The sequence below is a fragment of the Nelumbo nucifera genome, chromosome 7 (assembly GCF_055504915.1).
Source record: "Nelumbo nucifera cultivar China Antique chromosome 7, China Antique-T2T, whole genome shotgun sequence".
NCBI lineage: Eukaryota > Viridiplantae > Streptophyta > Magnoliopsida > Proteales > Nelumbonaceae > Nelumbo > Nelumbo nucifera.
The window spans coordinates 25224414-25249496 of NC_142655.1; the positions used below are offsets into that span (position 1 = coordinate 25224414).

At 36.1% G+C, this 25083-nt stretch overlaps 1 protein-coding gene across 13 annotated transcripts in view; it reads right to left on the reverse strand.

Moving 5' to 3' along the window:
* The window catches only part of LOC104593463 (PQ-loop repeat family protein / transmembrane family protein), a 35272-nt gene extending 10396 nt beyond the window's left edge, over positions 1-24876 (reverse strand). For 3 of the 13 annotated variants that reach the window (XR_016078615.1, XR_016078617.1, XR_016078616.1), the window contains exons 1-8: positions 24557-24864; positions 22885-23104; positions 15859-15901; positions 14309-14335; positions 14117-14209; positions 7303-7472; positions 6293-6479; positions 6099-6224 (exon numbers count right to left, since the gene is read on the reverse strand). Coding sequence is in view for 3 of the 13 variants with exons in the window: in XM_088891543.1 (XP_088747669.1) it covers positions 6099-6224; positions 6293-6479; positions 7303-7472; positions 14117-14209; positions 14309-14335; positions 15859-15901; positions 22885-23104; positions 24557-24590 (900 nt within the window). In the remaining 10 variants the exon portion in view is untranslated. Of the gene's footprint in view, positions 1-6098; positions 6225-6292; positions 6480-7302; positions 7473-14116; positions 14210-14308; positions 14336-15858; positions 15902-22884; positions 23148-24556 lie in introns of all 13 variants that reach the window. The other 10 variants (XR_016078612.1, XR_016078611.1, XR_734578.3 and 7 more) reach the window with 6 other exon arrangements.
* Positions 24877-25083: the final 207 nt, after the last annotated feature.

A 25083-nucleotide genomic window follows, 5' to 3' on the forward strand; every position in this document is an offset into this window, starting at 1 on the left:
TATTGTTCACTCTAATGTGTGGGGCCATATCATTTGCCAACTATGGGGGGTTATAGGTACTTTATCCTTTTTATTGATGACTACTTTCGTTCCATTTGGATTTATCTCATGAAATCCAGGGATGAAGTACCAACTATTGTGCAAAAATTTCATGAACTCATCCTCACCCAGTTTAACACTCAGATCAAAATATTCCGTTCTGATAATGCTAAGGAGTATTTTGAGAAAACCCTCTCCGCCTATCTTGAAACTTTTGGGGTTATTCATCAAAGTTCTTGTTCCTACACTCCACAACAGAACAGAGTCGCGGAAGTGGCGGAAAGGAAGAACCGACATGTGGTTGAAGTTGCCAGATCCCTCTTGTTTGCATCCCATGTTCCTATAAAATTTTGGAGAGATGCTGTTCTTACTACTACCTTTTTGATCAACTGTATGCCCTCCCGGGTTCTTAACTTCAAAACCCCCTTTAGCCTTCTCTTCCCGGATTTGTTTTCTCTTCCTCTTCGTGTTTTTTGGTGCACTTGCTATGTGCATGTTCACAGCCATCAAAGGCACAAATTTGAACCTAAGGCTCATAAATGTGTTTTTCTGGGATATGCCTCCACACAGAAGGGATATTGTTGTTTTGATCCAGTTAGTGGCACCAGCTTTGTATCTCGGGATGTCACATTTGCTGAGTTAACTCCTTTCTTTAGTATTTCTCCTAAGGGGGAGAAATCTAAAAAACCCTTTGCTATGTCTCCATCTATTCCTCTTCCCATTCCTCTTGAGTCCTCTCATGATGTGTCCACTTCTCCCACTGGACCTACCTCCAATATTCCTATTCCTCCTCCACCTCATTCTCCTGTAATTCCTCCTCAGCCTTCCTCTGACCATCTACATCTTTCCCAGACCTTGACCTTCCTATTGCTCTCCGCAAGGGCAAGCGGAAGTGTACAACCCATTGTATCTCCAAACACCTGTCTTACAGCCTTCTATCTCCTTCCTACTACTCTTTTCTTGCTTCTGTTTCTTCCCATGTGATACCTAAGTCCGTATCGGAAGCCTTATCTAAACCTGAATGGAGGGATGCTATGATGGCTGAACTGGATGCTTTGCATAAGAACCATACCTGGGATATTGTTGACTTGCCTGAAGGGAAGGAACCAATGGGTTGTAAATGAATGTTTACCATTAAATATCACTATGATGGATCTATTGAGAGGTTTAAGGCTAGGCTGGTTGCTAAAGGCTACACTCAGATGTATGGTATTGACTATCTTGAGACATTTGCTCCTGTAGCTAAGATGACCTCAGTCCGGGTTTTGTTATCTCTAGCCGCTACTTTTGATTGGCCCTTACACCAGTTTGATGTTAAAAATTCCTTCTTGAATGGAGACCTACATGAAGAGGTCTATATGTCTTTGCCTCCAGGGGTGTATGGGAAGGAAATGCAAGGCAAGGTGTGTAAACTGCAAAAATCTATTTATGGTCTCAAACAGTCTCCTCGGGCTTGGTTTGAGAGGTTCAGGGCTGCTCTTGTCTCCTTTGGTTACACAAACTCAATCTGATCATACCCTATTCTTGAAGAGAAATGGCTCTCTGGTGACCTTTATGATAGTTTATGTTGATGATATTGTGGCCACGGGTAATGACACTCAAGAGGTCAATAACCTCAAGATTTCTTAACGCTGAATTCGAGATCAAGGATTTGGGAGATCTTCGATATTTTTTGGGCATTGAAGTTGCTAGATCTAAGGATGGTATCTTCATTTCTCAGCGTAAATATGTCCTTGACCTCCTTGCTGAGACTGGTAAACTTGGAGCTAAACCAATCTCCACTCCTATTGATCCCAATCATAAGCTTTCTGCTACAGATGGTGACCTTTTATCTGATAAGGGGGTGTTTCATAGACTGCTTGGGAAGTTATTATATCTTTGCATGACTCGGCCGGACATTTCCTATGTAGTAAGTGTTATTAGTCAATTTATGCATTTTCCCAGAGAAACTCATTTAGCTACTGTAGAAAGGGTTTTGTGTTACTTGAAAGGTACTCCAGGGAAAGGTATTCTATTTGCCAAACATGGACATATAAAGCTGAAAGCTTTCACTGATGTTGATTGGGCAGGATGTATTGATGATAGGAGATCCACCTCGGGTTATTGTGCTCTGGTCACTGGGAACATTGTGCCATGGAGGAGTAAGAAACAGTCTATAGTTGCTAGATCCAACTGAAGTAGAATACAGGGCAATGGAACATGGTGTGTCAGAATTACTGTGGCTACGATCCCTTTTAGAAGAATTGGGGGTTAACTATGAGAAACCAATGATGCTCTACTGTGACAACCAAGCAACTATCAATATTGCACATAATCCTGTTCAACATGACAAAATTAAGCACATTGAGGTTGATAGACATTTTATAAGGGAAAGAGTTTCCTCAGGAGAAGTTTGTTTGCCATTCATCACATTAGAAGAACAATTGGCTGATATCTTGACCAAGGGAGTTCCGAGAGGGAAAATGACACACTATATAAGCAAGCTGGGCATGATTGACATCTATGCTCAGCTTGAGGAGGAGTGTAAAGAGACTGGGCCGAATGGGTCCTAGTATCTTCTCTTGTAATATTTTTTTTTCTATTTTCCTTAGCTAATGGACATGTTATTTCTTTTTGTTTGATCTCTTTATGTTACTGCCTAGCTGGCCGCCCACTTAAGGGCATACTTGTAATTATTTTAACATTAATTTTTAGTAAAAAGGATTAGAGAAGGGAGGGAAGGATTATTCGAACCATTCTTCTTCTTCCTCCTCTTTTCTCCATCTTCTTCTCTTGTACTGCTGTTCTTACTTTTCTTCCTCCTTTTTCTTCCTAATTTTTTTTAAGTTTACACTTATTTTGAGGACTGGTTTACATCTTATACTATATACAAATTTTCTTCTTCCACCTTTTCTTTTCTTATTTTCCTATAACAGAAATAGGGGTTCAGCCCTTATATTTTTTGAAATTTCTTTTCTTTCTTCTTTGTTTTTCTCATGAATATGTTGATTTTCTATACTTTTAGCATGGAGTTTATACTTTTATCATGAAAATTATGGATAATAAGGAAATATGGTTATGGAACCTAGGGAACCCTAGGATACATATTTTTACTTGAAGAAATCCATTGCCTAGGTGACAAGGCGCCCCCCCTGCCACCTAGCCTTGCCTTGGCACCTTGAAAACTTTGATCCAGCTGCTATCCTATTGATCCTAATCCTAGCACTTACAAAAGAGACTTGTTAGAATACAAGAGCCAGTAGCAAAGATAGAATAGTTTGGAGGTTGTTGTACTTCTGCCTTACTTTTCTAGATATTTCATGTTTTATGGACATTGTCAACCAGTACATGCATTAGCTACAAGTGCCACATGATGAAGCAATCAAAAGGATTCTTGCCTATTTAAATGTCACTCTAGGAAAGAAAATCTCTATACAGATGGTCATCTGGAGGCTTTTATCAATGCAGATTGGGTTGATACAGTAGATAATAGGCATTCCACATAAAGCTATTGTGCCTTTGTAGGTGATAATCTAGTATAGTTGGATGAGGCCAAGAAGCTTAGGGAAACAAATCTCAAACCCACCAAGAAGCATGAAGACAAGGCTGAGAAGCACAAAGAGATGATTGCATGCAATGTCGAGGCTCAACATCTCCCCAAGGTTGAAGAGAAAAATCTCAAGAAGGCTTTGTAACAAGCCCGACAAGAAGGCCAGCTGAGTCTATCCTTGCTCCTAAGACCACTGAAGACAGGCTTCAGAGTCCGAAGACTCAAGTGTCATGAGAACAGGTTTCAGAGTCTTCAACATGGTGAGGAGATCAAGAAGCAGTAGAGTCACACTAGAAAGCTGAGCTCCAAAAGTATGATAAGATAGGTTATCAAACTTCTAGTTTTTTTAGTATTATAAAATCTATTATCAAAACAAAAACAAAAATAAACATTGAATAAGATGCAATAGGCTGTGGCAAGATCTAGTGTCAAAGCCAAGGTTTTAAAAGGCTAAAGGTGGAGGCGAGACAGTTGGGTGCTAAAGAGGCGAGGCGTAAGCCTCAAGGCAGTTTGAAGCGTAAGCCTCAAACTAAAAACTTAAAAATTATGAAAAAATATATAATTGAAATTTTATATAAGTATTTGTGACTTAATGTATAGTTCAACAATGCTGATTGTTCATATCTTTTCAAGATTACTTGTATGAAGTCTAAGATAACTAGTAAGTAGTAACTAACTACTAACTAGTAACTATAATATAAAATTTGAACATGTAATGATGTAAATCAGTTTATGGAAACCATTATTTTTTCCTTCTAAATCTCAGAAGAGAATTAGGTTGAATAGGTTAGGGAAAATGAGCTAAAGTAGTTAAAAAAATGAATATTGTAAGTCTAATATAAACGACTAAATCATTTAAAAAAAATAACCTAATGAAATCAAGCTGAACATGCCAAAATTTGTATTAAAAATAACCCAAGGATAAATCAACAAAAAAAAAAAGAAAGGAAAGATTCAAATGAGAATAACAAATCTATAGTCAAATTAATAAGTAACAATATCATGTTCATTGTATGCAACATGTATCATCACAGAACTTATCATGTTCATTGAAATAGCGAATTAATAAATAAGTAAATAAAAAATTAATATTGATCCAGATTCAATATATTTATGGAATGCATTTCAGTTCAGGAAATATTGAAATGCATTTTAATTGAATCTGGATTCGTACAGGAGAAGAAGAAAGAGGAGGCAGTGGTGGAGGACCTGTACGCACTATGCAGTATGCACGATTCAAGAAGAAGAAGAAGGAGGAGGACCTGTACCAGTACCACTATACACACGATTCGATTTGTCTTCCTCCCTCCAACATTCTTGAATCTTGATTCTTGAGTTCGGTTTGTGAGAACACTGAGAAGTCTTCTTGAAATCTTGAGTTAGGTTGAACTGAAAAGAGGGAATAGCAGTTTTGGTTGATGGAAACCTACAGTTTTTGGGGTTTTCACTTTTTCTTTTATTTTTTCCAAAATTACCCCTGATGCAATCAAGTTTTCCCCACCCCAAACCCTTTTAACTTAAGGCTACCGCCTCATGTAAATTGAGGCGAAAGGCCAAAGGCCTAAACCTCACTAAAACTGAGGCTTATGCCCCTTGATTTGAGACTGAGGCTACCAAAGCCAGGCAAAATTTGGCCACCTCGCCTTGTGGCATGCGCCTCTCGCCTTGCCTCAGCTGCCTTTTAAAACCAAGGTCAAAGATTTGGGAGTACATGTAAAAGAGCCTATACAGCTAAATTGTGATACTGATAACCAAGTAGCAATTAACATTGCAAACAATATTTCAGCATATTACAAAACAAAACATATTGAGGTCAATCAACACTTTACCAGGAAAAGGTCAACTCTAGTGAAGAGTGTATAGCTTTTTTGACATCAGATGGAAAAAGGAATTCTTAAGCCAAATTTTAATGGTTTACGTGTCAATTTAGGGATGATAAACATCCATGCTTAGTTTGAGGGGGGAGTGCAGAGTTATTTTTATCATTGTATCTATCACTCATTTTACTTTTTTTCTGAGGACATCTTAATCGTTATGATATATTAATATAGTGAGTGACTGAGTGGGCTAACTTCCCAACAATTTTCTCTCCGAATTGAACTTCCTTTTCTCCACTTCTGTTTTCTCTTCCTCTTCTTCTTCCTCCCTTTTCTACGCTCAAGTGATTTGTTGATCAATTAATTAAATAAAAGTTGAGAAGGTAGTATAAAATAAACATTCCTCATGACATAAATTGTAGGATATTTATTAAACTGATCATTCAAAAAAAGTGCAATGTATTACTGGATGGAAAGGATCTACTAATGCAACAGAAGAGGCTATTGAATTATAGCCATACAAAAAGCACAAGGGGTTTATTGAATTACAGATCCAAAAAGTATCCCATCAACTAAACAATTACATGTAATAATACTACCAACCAAATGAATCACAAATGGCAGTAAACTCATCCATATCTGACTAGAATTTTTGTATGGATAATAGAAATTTGCTAATTATAAATACAGGAAATAAATTACTGCTTTTTTACCTGTAAAAGCCTCCTTCCAATTCGAATAACATGTCCTCCTGGCTGGTTTTCTAAATACATACTAAATCTGCTATTTGCAGAAAGCTGGAGACGAAAGGTGCTGAGAAAGAACGTTAAAGCAGATACCTGTAACCAAAGGAAGTTAAAAGAAAGAACAAAACAGGATGAATGATTGCACAGCTTATGGAACTCACCACACATAGCATATTTTTAGTGTTCATAGGTGGTGTTGATTGCATAGAACCCACCCTTGAAAGCAAGGGCTCTTCAATGGAACGGCAATCATGATCAGAAATAGAATTTGTTCCTTCATAACCACATGGACATGCTAAATGCGATCCTGCAGTTGGTGTATGGCTCCTTGACAGAGACCTTGCTGACCTGACCCAATCAAAAGTCCAGGTTTAAGATATGGGAATTCAAAATGATGAGTGCTACTATTTGGTTAATAAAATAACATGCATATCCAGGGATCAAAACTAATTCATAGACCAACCATAAGTTTGTAGAGGTTGAAAAACAAACTTATCTGCTGATGGAAAACCCTAAATTATAGAATTTAACGTAAATAAATCACAGCACTCTTTCCCTACCACCTAAAAGTATATCAAAGAGCCAGAGTAAACCATATGGTTGACTTCCAATAGGGAATTTCCTAACTAAGACCATTTACTGGCTACCTTGCAGGCATTAAATTAATATTCAATTTATAGAGGATAACTACCACGTGTTATTTGAACCACAGACATAATTCCAGAAGCAAACCAAGATGATACTCAAGAAGAGTGTAGTCAATGGCTTGAACTTTTCTTGATTGAATACAACGCATGAGAGATCAACGAATCACACATGCATTTTGTTTTCTGAACAGGCATTAAACTAATGGAGTCATAATACTGTGCTAGTGTTGACCATAAAACATTACAACTGTAGGCATAGTGTAGTGGCTGATGCAAAATGTGATCTAGGACAAATTGATGGAACTTAAAAAAAAAAAAAACAAAGAGAATTATGAACAAGGCATCAATTGACAGAGAGAAAACATGCCAAACATGCTTTAATAGAAAATATAGACCTAACAGCCTGGGTGACATAGCAAAATTCCTACATCCAACCAGAAATAATTTGGCTGAGGATTAGAGGATGGTAGAAAAAATTTACACAATTTTGTCTGCTTAAAACACCAAGGACAAGAGTCAGTTACATGTAATACAACTCTCTCCCGCAAGAACCATCACGAGAATGACTCGGAACAGAAACAGGAATTGGTGAACTTGGCAAAACTCCTCTATCACCAAGTGCGCTTTGTTTCTTGCCAAAATTGTTAGTATAATGTTCCTTATCAACTGCATCAATTTCAGGGAGTATGGGGCTCTGCATTCACAGACCAAGTAAACAAATCATGTTATGGATACATGAAAGGGAAATTGAGAAAAGATAATTGTTAGATAGATAGATCAAAATGAGCCAAAACAGAACAAAAACAAGAAAGAATGAAAACAAAATAGCTACACTAAGTGAAAGAAACATGAAGAAAACTAGTGTAAAAGAACAAAAGGCATAGAAAGAAATGTAACAATGGGCGCTAACGCACTCCAATATGAAATGGACCAACTAGCACTCCTGAAGAATTTTTCTACCTAAGAACAGGTCCTGATGTGGCATGATGATGGTACTTGTGATTTGAGCTGAATTTGACAGAAAAAGGCATTTTTGTCATTTCACAATTTGCCTATGGTCTCCAACCATAGAGTTGGACTTTTCTAGTTAATTAGTTATACTTGTTTTGTCTTTAAAATTTCAGAATCATTGAATAAATAATATAGGAGTTATTAAGTTTTCCATGAATTAAAATCAGATAGTGGCAATTCTTTAATTTTCTTTTCTTGAGTTCCACTTGGATATTATAGGTCTATAGTAATAAATATGAATGGTCATTTTTTTTATCAGTGAATTGTAAGATTTATTAATTCAAAGCCAAAGAAGGTACATTTTAGGGAGAGGCACGAGATGCTACCTCCCCTTTAAGGAGGGGAGATGGAGGAAACCATCAACCCTTTAGTTACTAAACAAATATGGTCATTTTACACATGAATGAATGGAGCTTATTTGATTGCCTACAGATTTGCAACATGTAGCGGGTGACTCCTATGCTCTAAAGTAATTCTAGGAACCTAGTTCAATGTTTCCAAATTCTTAATCTCACTCCTCTCTATCTATCTTCTCTTTATTTTTACAAGAAACATTTACAGCCCTCAACAATTATAAGATCATCAAAAGCCATTCATTCTCAAAAGAGTGGAATTAATCCAGGTGATTTTTTCTTGAAGCATGAAACTTTCCTTGTTCAACCATTTTCATAATTTTGTACTCAGCCATCTCCTTTTTATCTCATATTTGGACATCCCCATCAATCATAACAACTGTCCTTTTTTCTTCTTTTTTTGATAACTAGATCTTAACAACCTTTCACCCTACCAAATTTCATTTAAAAAAACAACCCAATTCCATAGTTTCCAACAATTTGGCATCTTTTCTCACAAGGAGAAACATATGTTCTTTTGTGGAAAACCTTTCAGGATGCTGTCATTTTATCAAATTAAATCAATCCATCCCATCCATCATTCTATCTCTACAGAATTTGATTAAATATTTCCACTCCTATGCTTAATTTTTTAATTCTCTATTGTTTCATCATACCACAGAGAACCTATAGATTTCAACAATAAAATTGAGAACATTTTCTAAACCCCTTTTAACCCTTTATTAGTCCTAAAATCACTACGAAACTCTCCCTATCACATAGTTACCTCCTACATTCATCATTGAGTCATTCCAATCCTACATCAATGGGTACCAAAGCTAAAGACATAGGCTGTTATCATGGCTACTCATAATGACATATATAGAGGTAGACTGGCAGACACATAAAGAGATTCATTAATCAACACTTCTTGCAACTTTGCAAGAGCATTGCAATCATTGAAGCACAAGACAAAATTACTTGAAGAGTGTAGAGAGGCTGATATACAACAATAAGAACATTACAGAGAAGACCAATATAAGGAGACCCAAATAGCCCCTTGTTTAGCAAGACAATCAGCCAAGGCATTAGCCGATCTCCCCAACCACTGAAATCTGACTGTAATGTCCCTTAATAGCTATTTGACCTTTTTTAAAATATCCTTAAACTCCCAAGTGACAGTACCCAGATCAGCCAACCATCCTACTACCACCTTCGAATCTCCTTCAATTATTAAGTTCTGCACTCCAAGTTGATAAGCAATCTGTATCCCTTGTGCCACGGCTAGGAGTTCAGCCCTCACAGAGTGTCCTATTCCCACCGGTCCTGAAAAAAAGGCAATGATATTGCTGTTCTCATTTCTAAGTATACCACCAATCCCAGACAGACCTGGGTTACCCTGACTACTTCCGCCAAAGTTCAGCTTAACAAAACCTTCCATCGGTGGAGTCCAAGTTACTTAGTTAATGCGAGGAATTATCAAAGAGCTTTAATGATTTCATCCACAAAATAGTAGAGCCCCTTAGTTAATGCGAGGAATGGAGGAAACAAGGGAGCTGTCCAAGAAGATATCTAAGGAACAATAATGGTCAGAGTGATACAGTTGGTAAAATCTATGGAGATTTTTGCTGCATGCTCAGCCAGTGATATCCTGAAAAGCCGGAAGGAAGTGGACAATTCTGAGTATCATAAATCTACTACAAGCCCTATTTGGTCTCCGCCTGTAAATGATTACATAAAGTTAAACTTTGATGGAAACAGTACAGGTAATCCAGGTCCCTTGGGTATTAGAGGGGTGTTTGGAGACAATGAAGGCAGAACTGTTGGCCTATTTTCAGGCCCAGTTGGAGTAGGTGATTCATCAAGGGCTGAGGTGTTGGCTGCCATGGAGGGACTGCAAAAGGCAAAGGACATGAATATAAGAAAGCTGATTATTGAAGGTGATTCAAATCTGGTAGTGGAGTGACTGCAGAAGGAAGAAACAGGTTTTTGGATTTTTAACAATGAAAAGAAAAAGGTTAAAGTGCTTGACACAAAATATGGAGGTGAAGTTTAATGGGATAAAAAGAACGGCGAATGGATTTGCTGATGTATTAGCAAAGCAAGGGGTGGGAAGGAATAATCTGTTCTGGGCTCAATTATAATAGCTAAATTATACTATGGAGAGCTAAGAAAGTTTATCTCTCCTGTATTATTTCCATATTAATCCTATTGAAATCCTGTTATTGATAAAAAACTGCAAATCATGCACAGGTAACACCCATACAAGGCTGGAATCCTAGATAGCAGATACATAGCAATCTGCCACCAGTTGATGCATATTTTTAGGCTACTCTCATCTCCTGGAAATGTAAGAAGCAACAGGTAGTAAAAAAAATCATTGCTAGAAAGGCATTGTTCTTTTCTTCTACATGTGAAAATATGTGGTCTAGCGGACTTCTATACGACTTTGACATCACCTCATCCTCTCCCATCCATCTTCTTTCCGATAATATTAGTTCCATGCATGTAGATTCAAATCCAGTGTTTCATGAGTACACTAAACATATTGAGGTGGACTGTCATTTTATTTGTGATATAGTTTTAACAAAGATCATCACTCTCCTTCATGTGTGGCTTCAAATCATCGGCTATATATCTTTACAAAAGCCATGACATGGACATCCCATTAGTTTCATATTAACTGATATTGTCCCTACAGAAGTTTCAGGAAAGGTATACAAAATAAGAGTCTCATACAATATTACCGTACATCCAGATGCATTGTCACTAACTTTTGTATGTGCTGTACCAGAAGGGTAATATTGTAATTTCTCCATCTTTTAATATAAAGGATATCTTCTCTCTTGGGATGGTTGACAAGAGTGACTACAATTTCCAATCATGAGCGTCTGACTACAATTTCCAGCCTCTTTTTTTTATCAGAAACACAGAAAAGGTTTCATTGATTGAACAAATTATCAAGAAGCTTAGTAATGATGATGCAGAAGCAAGGGAAAGAATTTGTGGAGAAACAAACCAATTTTCCAATTCCTAAAACTATTTCAGTATTTTTAGGTTATAGGCAAGGGTCAAAATTTCGATACGATATAACTCATATTGGGTGTATTGTACCGTATTGCGTCAGGAGCAGTCCAGTGTTTCGGACTTTGACCATTTTCAGGGGGGTAAGCCGTAGGCATGCTTAAAACCAACCCCTGATGCAATTTTGAAAAAAAAATAAACTAAAAAGAAAAGTTGATAAGTGCGAAACACACGATACACCTGTTTGTGCATATCAGGAGTATCGATACTGTAAACCTTGGTTATAGGATTTTGATATTTGTTTCAATTTTTATTTTCTATCTGTGGGTATCTTAAGAATAGGACTCTTTTTTTTTAGATTTTTTTTTGCTATTTCGAAATTACTATTGATAGTAACTCTCTGACCTATCTATAGTAATTAAAAGGGCAGCCCAATGCATGAGGATCCTGCCAATGTGGGGTCTGGGGAGGGACAAAACTATTTATAGTAATTCTCATAATTAATATTTTTAATAAACTCACAATTTACCATGTTTAGTAATTTCTGGTGTGTCTTTAAAGTCAGTGGTAGTGGGATCAGTAATAAGTTATTAGAGTTGTTTAGGAGTTAAGTGTCTTTTCACACTAAATATCCATTTGCATCCCACTAGTTCCTTATCCTAAGGTAGCTTCACAAGTTCCCAGGTCTGATTTTTAATAAGGGCTTGCATCTCATGCCGCATAGCCTTCTTCCAATTAGGATGTAACATAGCCTTGTTAGGGGTTAAAACATAAGATAAAGCAATAAGAAAAGGACAATAGGAGGCAAATAGAGCACTATACGAAACACAGTCTAACAAATGGTAAGCAGTACTAGAGGTTGACTGGGTATGATGTCTCTTAAGTCTTACCCTTGTGTAAGGTAATGGGTATGTGAGTATTTGAATCAACAGATGGGATAGACAAGATCAATTGAAGGAATAGAGATAGGATTAGTTTGAGTTTTACCTAAAAAACCCAAATTAGAGTCATCCAATGGTTGTGAAGGTGATATCTTCAAGGAAACCTTCTGGCATTCAGGATATACTCGCAAGTTCTTGTGTTGCACCTTAGGTGTAGTTGAACCAAAAAGAGGAGCCACTAGAAGAGCAATCACAAATAGTTGGTAGAGGATATGAAAAGAACCCACTCTCTTCACCTGTGTTCTCTCCCTGAAGAGAAGGATTAAGAATGAAAGCAGTGGCTTCAAAGGATGAGATCTCTCTAGTAACATACTTCTTACCAAATTGGGGATCCAGCACTTGTAGCCCTTCTGGGCACTTGATTATAAAAAAAAAAAACAATAAATATATTTAGTATCAGATTTAGGCCGTGAGCAACTCAAATCATGAAGAAAGTAACACCCAAAGACTCTCAAGGGTAGATGGGTAGAGAACTAACCAAGGTAGTCCAAGTTAAAAGAAGACTGGAAACTAATAACTCTGGATGGCATCCTATTTATTAAATGCATGTTTGCATCTACTCCACGCTCTGTAAAAGAAGTCTAGTCCCCCTCCCCTCTTGCTCCAGCACCAATAGCAGGATCAACACTGTTACCTCTTACAAACCTTCCAAATTTTCCTCCCCCCGTATGACCAGTTCTCGCCCTCTCCCTTCATGATCTCATGGAGGTCAGGTGATGTGAGATACTGCATCAGCCCTTGCTTCATTGTTTGTCAATGAATATTTTTAACCACTAACCAATTGGTTTTGATACTGCTTCAACCCCCTTGATGTTCTGTTGGAACTGCAATCCCCAAGTGTGTCTCCCTCCTTTTCTATGCATCGTATCACTTGCCAGTTTCCTCACTCATTGAAACATCATTCAATATATTTAATAGAGAAATTGCACTTTAGGAAATTATTAGCAATTAAAGAAGTTTTAGTTTTCTACTAATCACAGACTTTTAGAGAGTAATGAAAAGGGGAAAAGAACAGCATACAAAGTCCTTTTTGTATTAATAAAGACTAGTTTTCCATATTTTCTTTAATTCGTTTTCTTTTCTTAGAAACCTTGGACCTTATATGCTTTAATTGGTAAAACCCTTATACAAAATATAAGTGACATACATTAATAATGAGATTCAGCCATGGCAATAATATTACAATAAAGGAAAGTGCCCATGGTAATAATATCGCAACTTCACCAATATCATCATTTAAGGGGATTCAAAAGTGATGTGGGTACAAAATGAAGGAAAGTGCCCATGACAGTATAGACACCTTATGAGAGAGATCAATGAGCTAAAATGAGACAGACTTGTTGCTGTTCATTGAGTTTACAGAGCTGCCAATAGGTTGGCATATGAGTTAGCAAGACAAAGGATAGAAAGAGAGAATCTATTATGGGGGTATGGGATTTCTACTTGATCTACTGTTTTTCTGATTAGAACAGCTCTGGGTTAGGCCATCTCAACCTCTGAGACGGCTGTTTCCTCGTAATTTAATTTTATCTCTTATTAAAAGTTTTCTGTTATTCATCAAACAAATAATATTACAATGAAGTGTTTACCCTTTGATTTTTGTCACCTAGATCAGCACCCTTTTTGTACAAGCATGGTGACCATCTAAGATAGCCTCAAGAAAGCAAGGTAATGAAGAACTTTCGTCATCTTCTACAATATTATAGTATTATACACCACTTAGAGAATCTATACCTCAACAAAGCCATAAGCCTACAAATTCACAGAAACTAATAGATGGTACCTAATCCAGAAATGAAAAATTCCTTAATTTTATCAAAGCCATTTAGGAACCCCTTAGCACTTCTATGCTATTCATTTACCACATAGAAAAGGAAAAGAAATTTCATTCTTCTTGTTTCAGTTTCTATAGATGGAGGTCATCATTCTTATTTCAGAAGCATTAGTTATTTGTGAGTTCAGCAATAGACAAAAAACGTGAACAAAATAGATAATACAACCAGGAAAAAGACAACTCATAAGAATCTGACCTTATGACCATGTCTATGGGATTTTAGAAGATGATAAATGCGGCTATAATAGATAGTTTGCAAAGCAAGAATCAGGGTCGTTAATGTGTACAACTGCAGACCACAACAGTAACAATCAACTGCTGGATTTAATGGTTGACATTGCAAATGTGTGGCAATTTGTGATTAATAACTGGCAACAAAAATTCTTACCATTGCCATATAGTATTGTGTTGGAAGCTGCAAATTCAAACAGAAGAAGTTAGCACATAACATTTTATGTCATATAACTGCAAATTATTATAATATAATAGGAAAACAAAACCAGTTTGCACTTCCATATATAATAATCCATGCCAGATTCTAGTCCCAGATCACTATGCACTATATTAAAAGAAACGGTGAACTAAAGCGCAACTAGAGCCAGAGGCACAAGGCTAGGCATGTACCTGAATGGAGGCACCACTTTTGAAAAGAAAATTGAAAAAATTTAATATACGAAATTATTCAAATTTAAGTTCTAAAAAACTAGAATATCAAAATGCCAATTTGCTCAATTGGTTAAGAGAATCATGACATTAATACAAATAATGTAGCCTTGCACATTCAAACCCCACAAACTAAATTGTTTGACTTTAAGTATCATATGTACAACCTACAATATAGCAAATTACTTATTCAAAATCAAATTCAAGACTAGTTTATAGAAACCCATGTTTAGGAAACCAGACCAGACCGGACAGTCCAACTGGTTGAACTATAACCCATTACTCTTGCCTATTTCCAGTTTGGTTATGCCCTAGAAACCAAAAGAGGCAGGAGCTCTCCAAACCAGCTAACCGACAGATTTAAACATAAAACTGGTGAACCAGTCCGATTTCCTAAAACCCGCCTGGGTCTCAAATGTATGGAATTTTCAAAATGCAAATGGCAAAACTTGAAGCCATGACCTTTTTTCCATGCATATTGTCTTGTTACCATTAATCCACTTCATCATTTGTGTTCATTTATGAATCTTTAATGCACATATTGCTTGAATACACGAGTTAGGAGGTTTAAACCGTAGTAAATTGCTTAAAAAATTAAAGAACTAGCCATCTATCCACCATGTTCAAATATGATATTATTTGTATAATATATTATATTATATATATAGATATATTATATTATATATATATATGCCAGGTCATCATAGTTCAACCCTCGGTTTGACCACAACTGAACTTCTGACCTCTCCCCTTTCCAGTTCTATGCCCAGTCCAGTTCTCTGAATTGATAAAAACACAACAATGAGCTAGGTAAGAAACTCCACAAAATGATCCTCCTATTTGAACCTAGGTACACCTCAAGCCCACCTTTTAAAGCACTAGCATTATGCCATGGTCCCTAAGCATATATGGATTCCAAAACCAAGGAGGCTGCAAATTTTCCAATAGGAAATGCAACATTTCATGGAATCAAAAGCAGATTATCAATGATGCATTCAGAAAACAATCAAATTTTGTGGCAACATAAACAACAAAGAAAAATTATACTAATCCAGTATGTAGCAAGAACAAAAGTTATTACTTATTCAGCTAGTCACATGAAACATGATTGCATAGCTCACCTCCAATTAAATACCGATTTTTAACTTGTTTGCAACTATCATGACTCATCAGAACATGTTGCTCTCTCTCTCTCTCTCTCTCTCTGACAATTAAGTGCCTAGTCCTGAACCTAAGCATTGTTTCAAACAAGAAAAAAGAGAAAAATAAACTCACGGTAGCGGGCTCCAGCAAACAGCCAAAAAGGTTGAAAAGATCTCTGCAACATAGGGTATACAAAAATGTCAGGAGACGTAATAATATTTTTTAACAGCACAACAATTTTTATACCATAACCTAATTCACACAACAGACAAAAGCAACCTTAGATACAACAAAATATGAACTTTTTAGTCACTAGAATAAAGGTGAAACTCTTAAACAAAAAATACTCTATTTTAGGGCATGTAAATTCATTTCAACTCTGTAGTTTTGACAATTACATTTTGAGTAGGGTATATAAAAGCTTTCATCAAAAAAAGGACCCCACTATGCATATACAAGTAAAAATTAATTAAAAAAAAACAATGCACAATTTTAAATCAGTCAATCTTGTCTCCTTTCATTTTTAATGTTTATTTTTTTCACTTGTCTATTTCCAAAGTCATGCAGAAGCCTATTGTCTTACCAAAACAAAACACTAGGATTTACATTAATAATTTAGATGTTCATATAATAAAAAGGAAAACCAAGACCATGGGTCTTACCACCATGTACCTCTCTCAAAATGAGTTGATTTCTAAATGTGGTGCAGTCTGCTTAGTAAGGAAGATATCAAAATTCAAAGTGTGATGGTCTCTTATTTCTTTCCAATTACTTCAGACCACCTTGTTTACATCCAACAAAGAGAATTATGGGTACACAAAGCATGGCCGTTGCAGTCAATGGCTAAAGGGAGACTAACCAGAAAAGTGAACTCACAAAATGGAACTGGCAAGATTGGAGAAGGTACTTTGTTTAGATGTAATAAGAAACAGAGCTTTGTTGGCATAAGAAAATGCTCACTTCCACTGGAATGGCAACACATTTGTGGCGGAGACAGGTTATCAGATTGAGGCAAGGAAATTGCTCCTAAGACACTGTCTAGTCAAACAGTTCAAAGGGGAAAAGAAGAATGTGAAAAGGGTGGAAGAGTTAACATTAAAAAATTGTGACCAATAGGGACTGTAAAGGTGAAAAAACTAATCCAAGGTCTATTCCAATTCATTCTGACATTGAGAGAGGCATCTAAAAGCCTCTATCAAGCACCTTGGTTGATGTGGAGTGGAAGCACAGGATGAATAGCCCAATGAAAGAATGAATCAGCAGAGAATGGGAGGGTTGTCTGGATACAAAAGTCATCATACGTTGTTTTTATTCTTTTTCTTTTTTTTCTCTTTTCTTTCTCCTTCCCTCTTCTGGCCATATTTGTCCCAACCTCAAATAAATCCTTAGCAATTACCCTAAGTCTGCATTTGGTTTGTGGGAAGAAAAGGGGGAAAAAAGGAATATTCTTCCCTTCCATCTTTTGGCTTTTGAGATGTCATGACTCATGAGATGGGATGTGCAAAGTTGGGATTACAATCCTCAATCTTTTGGGAAGTGGGGTCACACTGTTCTGGTGTGCTTGTGAAAAAATTAAAAAAGAAGGGGAGTTGGACTGCAATCCCCCTCAGAAATCTGAATTGCAGCCCCCCCAAACCGCATCCTGCCCATGGATCTGGCATCAATCCACGGTTAGGATTCAGTCCACCCCTAGAGTGGAGCACTAGGTTTCTAGGGGTGGACTGAACGGTAAAAACCCCTAAAAATAAAGGCTTTTGAGACGTCATGAGATGGGATGTGAAAAGCTGGGATTACAATCCTCGTCTTTCGGGAAGTGGGGTCACACTGTTCTGGTGTCAGAAAGTGAAAAAAGAAGGGAAGTTGTCAAGTACTCATCTAACATAAAAATAAAAAAGATATTCTTTGTAATATTATTTAAACCAATCCAAAATAAAAACCACTTTTCCATCCAGGTGACAGGTCAGAAGTTCAATCATTCAAGTCAAATGGGTCAACATAGGAAATCATAATTATAATTAAGTAATAAAAACATAATAAAATAAATAAAAATACATAAAACTACAAAAAATTTATAGAAAAAAATTGGCTGTCTCCAATATGTTACATTCTTTATATTAAACAAAATTAAGTGTAATAAATAAGAATTATTTTTATTAATGATGAAAATGGCTAAAATACAAAAAAAAAAACAAAAAACAAGATAATTAATATCTGACTCGTGACCAGCTGACCGTGTCAAATGGTTCAATAGTACAAGAGTCTAGGTCAAACGGGTCAACTCATGATGTCATAATTTAAGTAATAAAAATATAAAAATAGATAACATACAAAAGAACTACAGAAAATTAAAAATTATGTAGAAAAAAGTTGGGCATATCTTTAATATTAATATTAATCACATTAAACAGAAGTGTGACAAATAAGAATAATTTTTAATTAATGATTTAAATGGCTAAAAACAGAAAAAAATAGAGAAAGGAGAATTAATATCTGACCCGTGACATAATGATCAGGTCAAACAGTTCAATAGTTCAATCACACAGGTCAAATGGGCCAACCTATGATGTCATAATTAAGTTATAAGATATAATAAATAGATAAAATACCAAAAAATAGAAAATACAGAATTTTTGCAGACAAATTGGGCATATCTCAAATATTATGTATTAATCATATAAAAAATAAGTGATAAACAATAATTATTGCTTATTAATAATGGAAATGACACAAAATACAAAAAACTGAAAAAAGAGAATAAATATATAACTAGTGACTTGCTGCCAGGTCAAATGGTTCAGCAGTTCAACAGGCCGGGTCCCTGGGTTGTTGACCAAGTCAACAGTTTTTTATAGCAGCTCAGTGGTAAAATTAACCCAAAAATTCAGGCCAAGTGACAGGTCACTCAATCCTACCATAGGTTGGAAACACGGTTTCTTTGTTATCGGGGCTGGCATTCCCAATGTTTTTTCTTTAAACAATGAAATATGAAGTTTTTGCACTCAATTTAACTTTCTCATCCCATCCTTTCCCATCCCACCAAAATCTTCCTATTAGAGAATAAAACCTATTCAAGGACTTCACCTAACAGCTTAAGCTTTTAGGTTGAATGGTTCTCTGAAATGGACATTGATGTCTACCTAATGCTTTTTATTACACAAGTAGCTTTATTCTACTCTTTCTTTTCCCCTTTTTTGTTTTTTCTTCTTTCTTACCATGTAGCTGTATTTGACCCACCCCAGATGAATCTTAGCAATTATTCTAAATAAATGTCTAAGAACCTCCCAAGAGAAAACCAAGTAGAATCTGCAGAAGTAGCAAGTATGAAAGCCAAGAGAGTAGAGAATGGATTTTATTGTCTTTTCTTTTACTCTTTCAGTGTAGATTGCTCTTTTCTATGCATTTATCATTTCCAACATTTTCCATCCTTCATCTCCAAAGTATTATATTGTGTTTTTGGTATGTGTTTCTGCATCTCGTTCATTGATAGAAAATTTTTTTGCATTCATTCAAGTTAGTGTCAGTTTTTACTTTCTTCTTCTACTTTGTTTTTAGTTTTTTATCTTTTCAACTTTGCCTTTTCCTAATGTAGCCCATCGTTAGGGATGGATCAAGGTGTCTAAACAAGTTACCATTGTCTCTAAGGCTGCATTTGTTTGCAACATAAATACAAAATTACACCATGGAGTTTACCAATGATCTGGTTTTTTTGTGTAAAAAGCAAACTGGCTTTTACACCCATTAACACTCCAACATGTTTGGATGATCAATGTAAAATACATGTTGCACTTTTGCTAACGTTTGGAGAATACCCATCAACGGAAAAACAGAGGATCCTTATTCGTCATTCAACCTTCTAATACGCTTTGGAACTACAGAAAATCTTTCAATCTCCATTTCTTGTTGCCCATGCAGAACCATGACAAAGAGTAAGAGGAGGATTTCGAATTCGAGGAAGTGGTTTTGGTGCTTTGCTGTTGTTCTCTTTCCCAAGTAAACTCAGAAACCTGAATGGCTAGATCAATCTGGTCTCTCTGTGGGAAAATTTTGAAGCAGGGACGTGTAGGCCCTTGACAATGAAGTAGTGCTCTTCCGTGTGGAAGACTCATCAACTCCGTCAGGAACATAACCACAACAGAGATTTTAGGGATTGGATGATGCCATCATCGAAAAGCTCATCAACGGTGAGAGAGTCTCTCTCTAACTGACCATTGAAATCAAAGGCAAAGTCGTCTTCATTGCTATTGTTGGATTTGGGTTCTTGGGGCTTCTCTTCCCAATCAAATGGGACGATAGTAGTAGTAGTAGTAGAAGTAGAAGAAGACCCATCTCTTTTGTATGTGTCATTGGTCCTAGTCACAAAATGATCATTGATTTCACTGTAGATGGTAGCAACCCTGGTAGAACTCATTGGAGTGCTGAAGTAGAACTCACGGAAATGTTTGGGGCTGGAAGGAGTGCTACTGCAGGGAGAATAGCAGGCGCTGTCAAAGTTGAAATCCATATTCAGCAGTGCCAGTGCCCGCATCACCACCTCCATGTTGAGTTTCAGTTTTGCTTGTGAGGGTTTTATCAGAGAGTTTTAGTTTCGTTTATGAGGGTTTTATCAGAGGAGAAGAGTGGAGAGAGAGAGAGAGACGTTATAATGAGTGGGAGTACTTTTACATCAATTTTTCTATGTATTCTTTACACCGATTATCAATTTAAAAGTCATTCAAGATGGAGTTTTACACCGATTTTCGTTAATCTTTTACACTCCATCCAAACAGCTGCAAAACTGGACCAGAGTGTAATATTATACCAGTCTGGCATTTACACCGCAAACAAATGCAGCCTAATTAACAAGCTTAGGATGCATCCAAAATGAATCATTTTTCAATCTGTATATCCTTTTGCCCCTATCAACAGGTAGCAGATCATTTACTTTCTTTTTGAGGGATGGATGCCAAATCTTTAAGCATACACCTAACGCATCAGATTTTGACTGAGTCAAATAACATCCATATCTAAATTGGCATTGCAATGAGGATACATATGGAGGGTCAATGAATTTTAGCAAATTGATATTAGTTCATCACTATGTTCCCACAAAGTGACTGATTCTGCAGACATGGGGCTTCTTCTAAAAAAACGTATGGGTCTAGAATCAATAATGATTTTATTTTGAAGATAATATAGAATCAATAATGATCGGATTTCCTGAATTGTACCAAGGGTTTCTGGTTGAATTTTTTGACAAGATAGTAGAAGAAACAGATCTAGTAATGTCAATTATAGAAGTAAGGTTTTCAAGAGTGTTAGAATATTTTGTTAAACTGAACTTTGATGGAAATAGCCAAAGTAACCCAGGCCCTTCTGGAATAGGAGGAGTTTTGAGAGATGGAGAAGGTAAATTTATAGCACTCTTTTCTGGCCCTATGGGTATGGGCGTCTCCCTCAACGTGGAACTGCTTTCAGATCGTTAGTGAGCTAAACTTGAAAAATGTGGTGATTGAAGGGGATTCGAAAGTGGTGGTAGAATGGCTAAAGAATCCAGAGTCTATAATTTGGTGCTACAGGAGTAAAATGAAAAGATTTACATGGATAACCAGGAATATGAATTTGAGGATACAATGGGTGAGATCAGCAAGGATGATTACGTCTGTTAACAAAATTTAAGTTATTTATCAGTGCACAAGTGTAATCTGCTTATTGTATGAGGTAGCAGCTCATGCCTCTCTAAGGGATGCTTGTAAAGGTGTTATATTAAGTCTGTTAATAAAATTTAAGTTATTTATCGAAAAATGAATGTTAGAAGAAGAAAAAGAATGCTTAAAAGAAGAATGTTGGAAGAAAAAGGGACATACCAGAATTCAAGGGAGATAATGATCCACAAGTTTGATTGCTTAGCTGAATTGGAGTATTTTGATTGGTATGATACTTCCAATAAACAAAGGATTAGATTTGCAAGTTTGAAGCTCACAGGTCATGCCAAAGTATGGTGAAGAACTCTTAAACAATTGACTTGAGAATAGAGGTGAAGATCCTATTACTACATAGGCAGAGGTGGAGGCATTTGCAAGAAATCCATCAAGACTTCAAAGATGATCTATATGAGGAGTTGACTACTCTCAAGCAAAGTATGTGATCTTTGGTTCAATGTATGTGAAAAGTTGATGAATTGTCTTTTAGATTTTATAGACAAATAACCAACTTATGGATACAGAGTCTTTAGAATACACAACCCATGGAAGCCCATAATGAAGGGACTGAAAAGGGATAGTTACAAGAATACATTTTCTTTAAAAATGAAAGCTAAAGATGAATATGAGGAGTAAGTGTATAACAAAACATTTCATAACACAAAAACACTAAATAGGCATTCAAGGTTGGATAAACTCAAATCATCAAAAATAACATTGGAAGAGTTTGGACTGAAATTCACTACACTATATTTCTATAAAATAAAGCATGCCTCTTTTGAAGATAACACAGAAGGGATAAAACTAATGTTTGATGCATGAAGGTGAATGTATATATATTATATAAACCAAAAATCAGTGTCTGAAGAAATTTTTTTCTCATAGTAAAAATGGCTTTCCAGGAAACTCAATGGTAGAAGAGACTTGAACAACTAAAGAACAAAATCCCAGACAAGCATGAAAATGTTCAACCATAACTTTCTTTAACAATTTCTACTGAATGATTATTTAGTGGGCATTTCTTCATGTCTCAGTCTCTTAAAATGGGTGTCCTAGTGCAAAAAAAAAAAAAAGTCCCATGGACCTCAGGAATGAATGAAAAGAACTAATAAGGATCTCACGGTACTATATTTGATGACAAGTTTGTTCAAAAGAAGCATAGAAGCAACCTAACTCAATTGAAGCAAAAAAAAAAAAAAAAACAAAAACAAAAACATATATATTTCTACTTCTGCTGTAGATAGATAGATAGAGAGAGATTAGCAAAGGAAAACAAGACTCAGACCTTCAACCTTTTCTGATTCTGAATAATAATAATAATAATAATAATAATAATAATAATAACAATAATAATAATAATAATGATAATGATAATAATAATAATAAACTTCTTCTGTAGGAGTATAATAGACACACAATATCCTTTAGCAAATATGCAAGATAAATGGACTAATGGAGACTATGCTTTTGCTGAGATTACCCGATTATCCATGTTATCAGGAAAGCAATGGAAAGGCTCTCTGTAGACTTTTTCTTGTAGTTTGTGATGATTTGAGGTACCTCAGCAACACCCCAACTGATGACACTAATCAAGCCTAGGGTTAAAGAGGCTCCATCCTTCGCACTGCAAAGACAATACTTCATGTAGGTCCTAGCCCATTCTGAGCAATGTAAATTCCTAGGACACACAGGATAAGAGCCTTTGAAAAGCCCCATGACAAAAGAAGAAATGTCGCTATCAAACTGACAGAGAACAGAAAATAATTAATCAGTTTTGGTTAATACATAAGGTTAGTTACAATGGAGGAAAAAGCAATTCAGTCTAAAGATTAAAAAAAAAAAAAAAAAACTTCTTAAACTTAAGCTTCAGAGAAAATTAGTACCAAAACAAGAAAAATTAGGTGTGTTTATCAATATGAATGTTTTTTATATTTAAAAACAAAAATAACTGCAATATGCACGAAAACAATATGATTTTGCAGATATGGCAGTTGTTTTTTGTTTAAGAAAAAAAAGTAATACATATTTACAGTAACCCCCTAGAAAAACAAACAAATGTGAACTGATTAAGAAATGGCTTATGCGTTTGTAAACTCATGGTGTCCTGGGATAAATAAAAAAGAAGCTACCAAAAGTAATTAGCTAACCATAGGGAGGAAGTCTGGAAACTTTGATGAAACAATAGGTTTCTATAACAACAAACAAGTAACTTGTAAAGAAAAATAAATCACTGAAAAAAGATTACGATAGGGAGTCTAAAATTCGAAGCATTGGTGTAAAGCCTACAAAATTACAAACGCATGAATACACAAAAACCTGACTAAAAGTATTAAAGAAGAATAATACAAACTAATAACTCATAGCCACTAGGTATGCGTTTGAATTTCTTTGATTGATTAAGGTAAATATTAAACCAAACAAGATGAACAGATTGTTGAATATAAGACCAAAATTAAGTTGCAAAAAAAAAAAAAAAAACAGAAAGAAAATCCGAAGAAGCATCCATACACAAACCAATACATCATCCTTTGAAGACTACAAATTCGACCAAAACTAAGAAACCCAAAGTCTCAAGATTTCAAAATAAATTCTGCCCATCTGAGCTTAAGAACCAAGCTGAAATCTTGAAGAAACAATTGAGTGCAATCAATAACTGTGACAAACATAAAAGTTTTTTATGGACCTCAGCCAAGCAAAACTTTAAATAGAAGAAAAAACTAAAAGCATGACTGCTAAAACACAATTGCGTCTTTTAACCATGTACAAAAAGCTTACTACTGAGGGAACAAGCAAAATCCATAACCCATCGCTTGAAAGGCCTGAGAATGCCATTAACAAATTATACGTAACTACAATTGAAGGAAAAAAAACCAATATTGCATAAGACACCATGAAACAAAAGAAGAAACGATATGAAAAACCTCGACCTAACTCTGCAAACAAAATCTCGGCGACATAATATTAGATAGTCATAAAACAAGAACGAAAACCCACGAGCCATATTCTATATACAACATATAAAATGCTGTGGTGTCAACTACTACTCATTACTTTCAAGAATAGAAATCAAGATTCATTAGTCTCAGAATTCCACCAGATGAAACTCCTAAGAGTTCTAACGAGTTCCAGCGAAGAACAGATTAAAGACTTACTGTTTAGATAAAAAGCCAATCTCTCAAAGCCCATAGAAAGCACAGTATACTGCGGAGAAGAACTCCAGTGCCTTTTACAAGACTCACGCCTTCTCGCAAAATGCCACGAGAAAGCAGAGAGAGCGAGTATGATGACAAACTTGTGAGATTCAGAGACACATCGACCACAGAAAGGCTCGCCGCCCTGTGCCGTAATGTTGTTTTATTTCTATTTCTTAATTTGATGGAAATGGAGGACTCTCTTTCTCCGATGCTCTTGGCATGGCATAAGAAGGAGGTGCTTGTCGTTGCCACGTAGCAAGAACGAGAAGAAGGGGCAGTGCAAGAGGAACGGGATCTGCTCCTCACATATGGGCGCCTTCCAGGCACGAGACGGGATCTGCTCCTCACACTCGGGCGCTTCACATGCACATCCACCGTGCATTAAGATCATCTCCCATGAATAATAACTTAAAAGTACGGAAGATGTTCCCTGTGTATGGTAAGATGTGCTTGTGAGGCGCAAATCCAATCTCTACAGGCACATC